This window comes from Sinocyclocheilus anshuiensis, unplaced genomic scaffold (assembly GCF_001515605.1).
Source record: "Sinocyclocheilus anshuiensis isolate Anshui unplaced genomic scaffold, SAMN03320099.WGS_v1.1 scaffold1289, whole genome shotgun sequence".
NCBI lineage: Eukaryota > Metazoa > Chordata > Actinopteri > Cypriniformes > Cyprinidae > Sinocyclocheilus > Sinocyclocheilus anshuiensis.
In genome coordinates this window covers 623,526-635,227 of record NW_015549731.1, presented here as the reverse complement: position 1 = coordinate 635,227, position 11,702 = coordinate 623,526, and the positions used below count along the sequence as shown (strand labels likewise).

The following is an 11,702-nucleotide window of genomic DNA, read 5'->3' as shown; positions in this document are numbered from 1 at the left end:
GCCTGTTGCATTACAGTACATGAAAGTTCACTTACCACATACACAGAGTAAGGAGAAATGTCTGATAGGATGATGGCGAATGATTTGCAGATCCTGAGCACCAATGACAAACATCTAATCTTGTCAAATGTGTGGTAAGTACTGCCGCTCCATTGTATAGAGTCCTTGTGATCGCGAATATCAAAAGTGAAAGTGAAATGAGAGCGCGCAATCGATGCCGGCTCAACATCGTGATGTCTGTCAGCCATCGACGATGGCATCATCTATCGGCCCAACCCTAACTAACATAATGCTATATAGCTAATCAGCTACATGTAACCATGTTTTCCTGTCTGCCTCTGTGTGTTTAGCCACTGCTGGAGGGCCCTGTGGGGTTCTTGTGCTGGGCGAGGGGTTTTATGGAGCTGGGTCAAGGTGTACAGAGCAGGACGGAGCTGATGGAGACCCTCCGCAGGTATTGCTCATCTCCTGCCGCTTTACCCCTACTACTCTTTCCAGAGGAGGACACCACCAATGGCCGAACCGGTCTCCTCAAGTTCAGGTATTTAAGTGATTTTTTCAGCTTTTAATTAAAGCAGCTTTATAGAATATCATAATGTTAATGCTTATATCTAAATATCAAATTACAAGCAACTAAGTAGCTAATTGCTATATGTGACCCTGGACCACAAAACCAGTCATAAGGGTCAATTTTTCGAAAATTGAGATTTATACATTATCTGAAAGCTGAATAAATAATCTTTCCATTGATGTATGGTTTGTTAGGATAGGACAGGGGTCGGGAACCTATGGCTCGCAAGCCACACCTGGCTCTTTGACAAAAATCATGTGGCTCGCCAGATCTCTCACCCTTTACCAACAAATTATCTATTACAAAAATTATACATCACTAGAGATCAGCAATTAATTGGTTGTAGAGACTACATAAGCTGATAAAAGGTTTAAAATAATAATACATTTTTTTGTACCGAAAAGTGCGCGTTCAGTGCTGTTCGCGAGAGTCACGACAGCAAACTGATAACGTAGAGCTAATAAACTCAGATTCAAGTTGCTACATAGCTTGTTTGTGGTAATAGTGAAAAGAAAGATTTTTTTTAAACAGCAGAACAAGTGTAAAAGTATGTAAAAAAGTGACAGGACTGAAACATATACTTTGTTTTATAGAAGGTGGTGTTCTCCTGTGCCAAGAGCCAGTATGAAACATTTAGCTGGTTACTTTCACTTTTTCCGCGCAGCTTTCAGCAGGTGGGACTTTTAGCGTTATTAATAAAGGAACGATTTGCTATATAGTAGCCTATATATCGCCATACGTGAGTATAGTGTATGTATGCATATAAAGTTGGATTTACTTATAAATCCCACAGTTGAGATTTGCTATTGTGTGTGTGTGTGTGTGTGTGTGTGTGTGTTTATGCACACACACAGTGCTTGAAGTGGAAAAAAGAAGTGCTGGAACTAAATAAATAAATACATACATAAAAAAAATTTCATAATTCCCAATATATGTATATAATGTATATAAAGAAAGAAAGTTGTTAAGAGCATTTTTAATATAAATAAGCACCAATTAAGCTGCGATACCAAACAGGACCACAGGGAGACGCCAAAAGACCACTAAACCAACCTTGACCTGACTGTACATGCTACTATACGGATCCATTCAGAATAACTAAACCACTGACCAGCGCATAATCTAAAACACCTTCAGCCGGCATTCATTATAAAACACTCCACTCGTGCTTTTAAGCCAAATACACGCTGAAAATAATAATTTACTGCCGTCTGAATGCGAGTCACTATTCTCTCCGCCATCTCAGATGAAATCGTCCGTGTTTTCTCTGCATTAGCACTGTTTTGAACTTATTACTAATGCATTCCCTTACTGGAATCTTGAACTTTCCAGAAGTTTACCGGTTTCAAATGACCTCCTGGGTAGTGTGCTTTATAGTGTCATTTCTAATCACCCAGACACTGACGCTTTGACTCAGTACCGGCAGCATGTCAGAAGTCCCGGTACGCACGAGAAAGTGCTAGTACACTAAAGACTAAAATATTGAAGTGGTCCGTACCGGCCCACTTCAAGCACTGCACACACACATTTTATAAAAATTTTTTTTTTTTTTTTTTTTACAAAAAAAGCTATTTATTTTAAACTACTTTACAAAGGATGAAGGAAAGTTTCCAAGACCGTTTTAATGTGACCTTCGTAAAGCAAAAAGCAGAGAAAAAAAGTTCAAATCTTTCAGTGTCGATTAAAAATAAGGTGACATAAAAGTGCCTGTCATTGAAGTATCTCCTATAGCTAAATATTTTTTGAAGCATGTTGTGACTATTTTGAAAATGTTACGGCAGAGAGGAAGAAGGTGGAAATAGGAAAAACAGAAAAAGTCACGGAGTGAAGATTAGTGCAATGAGAGAAGCTTCAGTGTTCCTTTAGGGACTGTGATTTAGACCTGGCTCTTGACAAAAATCATGTGGCTCGCCAGATCTCTCACCCTTTACCAACAAATGATCTATTACAAAAATTATACATCACTAGAGATCAGCAATTCATTGGTTGTAGAGACTACATAAGCTGATAAAAGGTTTAAAATAATAATACATTTTTTGTATTGAAAAGTGCGCGTTCAGTGCTGTTCGCGAGAGTCACGACAGCAAACTGATAACGTAGAGCTAATAAACTCAGATTCAAGTTGCTACATAGCTTGTTTGTGGTAATAGTGAAAAGAAAGATTTTTTTTAAACAGCAGAACAAGTGTAAAAGTATGTAAAAAAGTGACAGGACTGAAACATATACTTTGTTTTATAGAAGGTGGTGTTCTCCTGTGCCAAGAGCCAGTATGAAACATTTAGCTGGTTACTTTCACTTTTTCCGCGCAGCTTTCAGCAGGTGGGACTTTTAGCGTTATTAATAAAGGAACGATTTGCTATATAGTAGCCTATATATCGCCATACGTGAGTATAGTGTATGTATGCATATAAAGTTGGATTTACTTATAAATCCCACAGTTGCTATTGTCTATTGTGTGTGTGTGTGTGTGTGTGTGTGTGTTTATGCACACACACAGTGCTTGAAGTGGAAGTGCTGGGTGCTGGAACTAAATAAATAAATACATACATAAAAAAAATTTCATAATTCCCAATATATGTATATAATGTATATAAAGAAAGAAAGTTGTTAAGAGCATTTTTAATATAAATAAGCACCAATTAAGCTGCGATACCAAACAGGACCACAGGGAGACGCCAAAAGACCACTAAACCAACCTTGACCTGACTGTACATGCTACTATACGGATCCATTCAGAATAACTAAACCACTGACCAGCGCATAATCTAAAACACCTTCAGCCGGCATTCATTATAAAACACTCCACTCGTGCTTTTAAGCCAAATACACGCTGAAAATAATAATTTACTGCCGTCTGAATGCGAGTCACTATTCTCTCCGCCATCTCAGATGAAATCGTCCGTGTTTTCTCTGCATTAGCACTGTTTTGAACTTATTACTAATGCATTCCCTTACTGGAATCTTGAACTTTCCAGAAGTTTACCGGTTTCAAATGACCTCCTGGGTAGTGTGCTTTATAGTGTCATTTCTAATCACCCAGACACTGACGCTTTGACTCAGTACCGGCAGCATGTCAGAAGTCCCGGTACGCACGAGAAAGTGCTAGTACACTAAAGACTAAAATATTGAAGTGGTCCGTACCGGCCCACTTCAAGCACTGCACACACACATACATGCATATAGATATGTATGTATGTGTGTGTGTGTGTGTGTATAATGTATAATAAACTATATGAACTGTCCTTTTTTAAATGCTTCTATTGCTGTTTGTAACAGTAATATCACTAAAAGATATAAAAGTCATTAATTTAACCAACAGTCATTCAATTATAATGAAAAAATAACCTGAATGCTGTTTGTCATATCTGATCTGGTTTTAAATGTGACCATACTGTACATAGACAGTCAGGTGCCTGATATAAATAATGTTTGGTAAGTATGGGCCGCTTTAATGGGGAGTCTCTAGTGATTAAATGTGGATCTGTTCTGGGAGGGTTGCCAGGTCCTCTCTAAGCTTCCTTGAAGGGTCTTTAAGATATGATCAGGCTTTACTGATCCTCAGGTTTAGCCTTTACTGCCTGTAAATCAGCTGACACCCATTATGCCATTAGCTTTTAGATGACAACATTTCCTTTTTTTCTTTAAGAAAGACGCCATTTTTAAAAGACCCAACTTCTATTCTCTCCTCAGCTCTTGGCCTTTCTCTGTGTCTGACGCTATCCAGCCTGTGGCATTGCTGGTGAAGAGGCCTTTCATAGCTGTGGTAATTACATTCAAACCCTTTTTTGTAATCCACTCTTGGTCATTATGGTCATTATGGTTGTGAACCTTGCGGTTGCCAGGTATATATCTTTTAACCTGGTTACATTTTTAAACATTACAACAACAACAAAAAAAACCTGCTTATTCTGAATGTGTATTTAATCCTACCTGTAGTTTTTATGTCAGTGCTGCAGTTGTCATTTCTCGCTTCGTTATGAAACCATCCATCCGCTGCATTCATTTAAATGTGACTGAATAATCATGTCTAGAGATTCCATATCTTTTTTTCATCCTCAAGTTCCCATTAACGCACACAAGAGGGTCTTTGTGAGTGTGTGGCTCATCAGGAGGATATTTATATTAGCACTGATAATAAGTGATTCACAGTGCAATAGAAAGACGGACTGTCAAAGGTCTACAGATTGGCTCATAGTGACCTTGTGCTCCCATTACAGCATTGAAAAAATGGGTTTATTCATTTTTTTGGTGAGCATTGGTGTATGTATATGATCCATTCCCTCAGCTGCTGTATTACATCAGGGTATTTAATATTTTAGATGCCACGTACCCCCAGTTATGATCATCTTAAAATTTAAAAGGTCTAAGGGTGGTTTCTCTACAGTGGTGAGGCAAGGCAACTTAAGGCAAAATTAAAAATTTTGTTTTTTTTTATTTAACTGTTTTTCTCTAAGTCGTTCACCCCCTTGAATACGTCGAACACAGTTTGAAAACCCTTGTATGATATCATGTTTTAACCAGTCACAGAAAGCAACAAGTGACAGGACGTTGTCTTGATCACTTGGTTTCTATCTTTGCAGTTTCCTGCTAGGTAACCCCACCCAATACGAAATCTTCTTAGCTGTATATTAAAGTCTTTTGATTGGTTTTGTTTGTCATGTCGTTGCTTGGTTTTTATTTTATTGTATTGTAAAACAGCAGTAATAAACATGCCATATTCTACATTAATGATTTCCGTCCCATTTCCAATCTGCCCTTTCTCGCCAAAATTTTTGAGTGTATTGCTGCTGCTCAGTTGCATTCCCATCTTACCGAAAACAATCTTTTTGAGCCCCTTCAATCCAGATTTCGTAAACTCCACAGTGCTGAAACAGCATTAGTTAAGGTCACTAATGACTTGTTAATTGCGTCTGATTCTGGCTGTCTTTCTATTTTGATTCTTCTTGATCTCAGTGCCACTTTCGACACTGTTGATCACTCAATTTTACTTACTCGCTTAGAGTCTGTCTTTGGTGTCTCTGATACTGATCTAAGCTGGTTTAAGTCCTATCTTTCAGATCGAAAGCAGTTTGCTGTGAGAGGTTGCAGGTCTGATATTGGTGTGTAATCCGGCGTTCCTCAAGGATCTATTTTGGGCCCTTTACTTTTTAGTATCTACAATTTAGTAATTACATTTATCCTCTTGGTCAACTTTTAAGATTACTTAGTCTCAACTTTTACGCAGATGACACTCAGGTTTATATTCATTCAAAACCTGATGTTAATGTGGCTGTGTCCTTTCTTTCTCAATGTATTTCTGAGATGAAAAAAATGGATGTCTAGAAATGTTCTTTGTCTAAGCAGTGACAAGACAGCGGTAATGCTCATTGGTTCATCCCTCCAGTTACTTAATGCTGGGTCTTTAACTCTAAGTGTAGATGGTTCTACCCTGACACTCAGGTTTATATTCATTCAAAACCTGATGTTAATGTGGCTGTGTCCTTTCTTTCTCAATGTATTTCTGAGATGAAAAAAATGGATGTCTAGAAATGTTCTTTGTCTAAGCAGTGACAAGACAGCGGTAATGCTCATTGGTTCATCCCTCCAGTTACTTAATGCTGGGTCTTTAACTCTAAGTGTAGATGGTTTTACCCTGGAATTAAAAAAAAAAAAAAAAAAAAAATTGGGGGTGATATTAGATGCTCATTTAACATTTGTTCCTCATGTTCAGAACACTGTCAAGACGTCATTTATTCATCTTAGAAATATTGCCAGATTACATCCTATGTTGTCATTTCCGGTGGCTGAGAAGTTAATTTAACATCTTTGTATTTTCTCACATTGATTACTGCAATGCTTTGCTGGCCAGGGTTACAAAAGCTACCCTAAATAAATTACAACTGGTTAAAAATTCAGCTGCTCGAATCCTGTCTGGAAACAGGACAAAGGATCACATCACTCCTGTCTTACAGTATTTACACTTTTTTTTGACCTCTTTGGGTCTTTAAAGGTTAAACATGCTACTGTAGCTTTAAGTCTTGTATATGTAAATGACCTGTTACAATTTGCTTACCTGTTTGCATGTGAAAACAGCTGGTGCAGCTCACACTGTCGTTCAGGACGGAACGTGGGAGCGTGTTGCTCAATACTGTATAGGTGTTTTATGTAAATTGTGGCTTTCGTATGTTAATGTGCTTATGGTTGTGATGGTAATACCTGGACAATTTCTGAATGACCTGCTTTTGCAGCTCTGTAAGGTGGCTTTCACACTGGGCTCGTTTGCTGTGGTTCGAACCTGAGTGCGATTGTTCCTGGCACCCTCCGCAGCGTTGGTCTGGTTTCACACTCTCTTAATTCTCTCGAACCCCGGTGCATTTGCGGCAAATGTGCACAACATATGATAGAAAACAGAACGGGGTCAATATATTGTGTTTTTAAATTAATTTGGTGCTATTATGTGCAGCAGAGTAAACGACTTATGGGTTTACTGTATGTGCGTCGCATGTAGACAGCTATTTTGAGGAGACAGCGGATTATCACATTTGCCGCTCTGATTGCAGTGGCTACACGCGAATACACTGCAGTTTCACTCTCGCTTGAATCCAAGGTAAATCAGCAACACTATGATCACTTATATGTGTTGTATTGAAGAAAATACATTGTAATCTGCTAAAAACGCATGCGCAGGTTACTTTACTACTCGCACCCGAGTCCATGTTGCTTTCATATTCACGTGAACCGTGCCATAGTTCGAGTGCAATTTAACTCAGACCACCTCCTTCAGGTAGTCTGGGTACGGTACCCCGGTGCGCACCTGCGTTCGCATGACGGCTTTCACACTAGCCAAACGTACAGAACTCTTGACGTCAATCGAACCCGGGTGTGCACCAAATGTGCTAGTGTGAAAGTGCCCTAAATGATCTTGGTCAACTTTAGAGGGTCAGTTGCATTGTGAATGTGAAAGTATGTGTATATAATAAGTGTCAAGTCATCTACATGCACATAACTGTGTTCTGTTAAACACTAGCATGGGGATGATATAAAAGGTCTTTCTTTCTTTTCTTTTTTTCAGAACACACCAGCATCCTCATGGCTGACAGAGCTGCTATGGACCTTTTTTGTACCATTCACAGTGTACCATGTAAGGTACTACATATTACAGTCTCTCCTTTGTCCAGTGGCTTTATTTTAAATGTACAATCCTCTGTTGCTGCTCTCGCCAGGCCAGCACTGGTAATACGACAATAATTAAGCTTTTTAGAATTGAATAGGCTCAAGAGTCTTAGGTATGCAGCTTATAAGAGCGACAGTTTCAGTTTTAATCTTGAATTTTTGTGTATACCTGCCTGTTGCTAAATACATTACTTTTATTACTGTCACTTTTGAATATTTGGTTAGTAAATGCTTTCACACCATTGCAAATATTTTGTTTTATATGATGTTGACATTTAGAAATAGATATACTAGTGTTTAATGATAATGTTTTGTGTTGTAAATGTTGAGCGAATAAAGGAAGAATCAGAAGCATTTTGTCTTTCTGAATAGGTAACATGTTCTTTCTCACTCATGTTAAGTGTGTGTAAAACAAAATGTAAGGTGTTGTTTTGAAATGCTCTCAACCAGATGGCTTCCACCATTGTCTAAAGAAGATGGTGAATCCCATCAAGAATTTGCCAGCAAAGTACAAGAGGTAAAACTTTTTTTTTGTGAAGTCTGTGTGTTATTTTATCCATCAGATGTTGTACGGTTGCATTTTACCTTGATGGTAAGCATAAGAGACTTTCAGAAATCTAACTGACCCCAACTTTTTTGAATGGTAGTGAAGGTCTATTAGTCCTATTTCACAAAAATCAGACTGCTGCGATTTCAGTCGGACTAAAGCATTCTTAGAAGAATTATTGCATTAGTTCTAGTGAAACAAACATTTGAAGTGCATGTAAATGCATTTACCCATGCTCTGCCTATAACCTGTTGAAAGTATGTGAGTCATGCTTCTGTAGCAATAAATACATTCTGAAATGCCTTGAAATTAAATGGATTTGAATCCATTTTCAAATGTCATACTTGGTTGAATTCCCATTAAAAACATGTTCAAACAAACCATTACCTTATGGTCCGCTGACATTGCTTTTCATCTGCCTAACCTTCAGATCTATTTCTTGTCCAGTTCAAAGCTTTGGCTTGTTTTGGTGTCGTTTGATGTAATGTCCATTGTGTCCCTCCGTCAGCTGCTGGCCACCGAGCTGGGTGTGATCTCCACACAGATCACTAAAGCAGACAAAGCTGAGCACATCAAAAGGAAAAGACACACTGCCGCTCAGACTGCACATTCAAGTAAGAACGGATTCAATGGTGAGAAATGGAATTATGATGTATACATCCATAAAGTTAGATCACTGGATCTATATAGAAGATGCATTTAGTATTGTAATGTAACATGAAACTAAATTTTTGTCTTCAGATTTGGGTGCCAGACCTCGCACAGTGGCACAGGGTTTCCTGGGCACAAATGCAGGAGCTGAAGACTCACGAGTAGCATGTATGGCGCAGCAGGTGAAAGAGGTGCTGCCTGACGTCCCGTTATCGGTCATCACCAGAGATTTGTGTATGTCATCCTCCCATAATGCTTTGCATTAACAGACTAGCTTTGTTTGCTTCAAAAAGCATATGTGCCATTATACACTTCCGTGGCTCCTGCGTATGCGTACTAATGCAAAACTGATTCCTTGGGTTTAAGCAATGCAGTTTCAGCCAGAATAGGTTTGGTTAAGTTTTCTTTTGTCTCTGTACAGTGCAGACCAACTGTGTGGACACAACCATAACCAACCTGCTGGAGCCTACTGACCAGTTCAGCTTGGAGGCGGCTGCAGGCACACCTTCAGGTTCAGCCAAACAAACAACTTCCTCCACCCTGTCTGTAACAGCATCCACACCTAATTTAAAGGTACAGCTGACCCTCACATCCTCACCCATTGAGAAAAATGCAGGAGCAAATTAATCAGTTCTTTTGTCAAAATTCTTGTCCCATATTAACAAATCCATTTATTACACAAAATTTATAAATACAATTTGCAATATTCTTCATTGCACCACAGAAAAACAGGCTCTGTGTTTTGGGTTTGAACTTATCCTGTACAAATATCTCGCATGGCCTATATTAGTGAATTTACCTATAAATAGTACCGCCTTAGACTTTTGTCTGACAAGATATTTATATAGATATGTCTGTGTATTCATTCAACAGCCAGCTGCCAAATCTTTTGGGAGAACACCCATAGACAGACACATGTCTCTACAGGAGAGAAAAGAAGCCTTATACAAATATGCAAGAAGGTAATTGTTTTAAAAACCTTAAAATGATATTTAAAATATGTTGCATTTTAGATTATATGTTTAGCACACAGTGGCATTGTGCTTGAAAATATTTGTGCCTGAAATCCATTGTATGCCAGTATCCACAAGGTTTGTTGTAAAATAAAGGTATGTTACACTCTATTTTTATTTGTTGTGTAATCTGATATTTTATTTTCTATTCACCCCACCCGCAGACGATACATTGAAAAACATGGACTGAACCAAGTGGAAAATCTATGACCGTGGACAAAGACTCACCTGAGGAATTGTTTAGGAAAGACAGCTGCTTAACACAAAATCCGCATAGACAAAGAAGAAATTATAGAGTTGACCCAGAATGAAACAACATTTGTGTTCACCAAACATGCCGAGCGAAGGATGGATTTTTCCTTTCTTGTTTTTGTTTCTTTGTAAATCTTCTTGCATGGCAATCATGCATGTCTTTTTATTATTTCTCTCTGCAACAGAAAACAATTATTTTGGTAAACAATTTGTATTAAGACCCAGTGACCTTGGCACACTTCATATTATTTTTATATGGTCCTTGGGTAGAGAATAGGGGATCAGAAACATGAAGGTGAGCTGAAACACAACTTGAGGTATGTTATGTTGTCAAGGATACATGTTGATGCAATATCAGCTTTTAAAGACATTAAAAATCATATAGAAATGCAAAGACTACTCTCCTTGTGTCTATTAATACATCTTATTGATGCAGTTTTTTTTCAATGAAAATGTGGTTGTTGAGAGATGGATGTACAATTCTAGGTATAAAGACTGGGCATATAGCTTGTATAATCTTTAAAGCACTTTTTGGAAACATTTATTTTCAGGACACTCATATACACAACACTAAATGACTGTACTGTCTATGGTTATCTTTGTTTACACATTTACACAAGCTTCATAGATGAGCTTTAAACCTATTAGCGATTTTTATTTCTTTATTGCTGCCATATGAAAGAACTATCTTTACCTTGTCAGCGTGGTAAATGAGGAGCAAATAGTAATGTTAAACTGTCAAAATGGCATCAGCCCTGATTTCATTCTTTACAAGCAACTAAGTTTTGGAAAATATCCCTGCAGCCCCTCCTATTTCTCAAAAACGTTTAATTTTTTTAGATAAGCGTTTTGAATGTCGAGAGAGCCGTTATAACCGCGCTGCCTTCCAGCCAATAGCTATAAAGCCTTACTAGTGACGTCAGCGCCTGTACGAACCAATCATAACAATGAGCACACAAGAGAGCCAATGAGAATGCTGGAGAGGGCGTACAGCAACCAATGAGAATGAAGGAAATGTAGGTGATTTTTCCAGACTGAATAAGTAGGAGCACGTCTGATATTACGACCTCATTGTCGAGTGTTTTGAGTCGGAAGGGGTTTGTTTCAGGTACATTGTGTTGTTAAGCAAGCAAATAATCAACAATGAGGGAGATTGTGCATTTACAGGCTGGACAGTGCGGCAACCAAATTGGTGCAAAGGTAAGAACTAAACAAATATATATTTTTAATCGTACTCCATTAAATACCTTTTGGGGGTTAAAAATAACTAATCCGCGGCGTTTAGAACAGCGATTTGTTTTAGTTTTTTATTTTTTCTTAAATATATGCTGTACACTATGCTGATTTCGATTGTGGTTATCATTTTTACATTTCACCATTAAAAGCTACTCCGGTCTAAATGTGGTCCTGGATTAATCACACAGGAAACACGTTTTTAAATAAGGTCTTCTTTTTTGAGTTCTCGGCTAAACATTGACGAAAACTAGCTTGCTTTTTTTTTTTTTTTTTTTAACTA

The 11,702-nt window shown here is 38.1% G+C and overlaps 2 protein-coding genes across 3 annotated transcripts in view; both read left to right on the top strand.

The window, feature by feature from the left end:
• LOC107660803 (ancient ubiquitous protein 1-like) overlaps positions 1–10,580 on the top strand; it is a 26,192-nt gene extending 15,612 nt beyond the window's left edge. The window contains exons 5-13 of one of the 2 annotated variants that reach the window (XM_016450225.1): positions 455–541; positions 4,262–4,334; positions 7,623–7,696; positions 8,174–8,240; positions 8,779–8,902; positions 9,012–9,155; positions 9,343–9,494; positions 9,795–9,883; positions 10,099–10,580. In XM_016450225.1, coding sequence (XP_016305711.1) covers positions 455–541; positions 4,262–4,334; positions 7,623–7,696; positions 8,174–8,240; positions 8,779–8,902; positions 9,012–9,155; positions 9,343–9,494; positions 9,795–9,883; positions 10,099–10,144 — 856 coding nt within the window. In that variant the 3' untranslated portion in view covers positions 10,145–10,580. The remainder of the gene's footprint in view (positions 1–454; positions 542–4,261; positions 4,335–7,622; positions 7,697–8,173; positions 8,241–8,778; positions 8,903–9,011; positions 9,156–9,342; positions 9,495–9,794; positions 9,884–10,098) is intronic. The other variant, XM_016450226.1, reaches the window with a different exon arrangement.
• Positions 10,581–11,238: 658 nt separating this feature from the next.
• Positions 11,239–11,702, top strand: part of LOC107660801 (tubulin beta-4B chain-like) — a 5,387-nt gene continuing 4,923 nt past the window's right edge. The window contains exon 1 of the mRNA XM_016450224.1: positions 11,239–11,386. Coding sequence (XP_016305710.1) covers positions 11,330–11,386 — 57 coding nt within the window. The 5' untranslated portion in view covers positions 11,239–11,329. The remainder of the gene's footprint in view (positions 11,387–11,702) is intronic.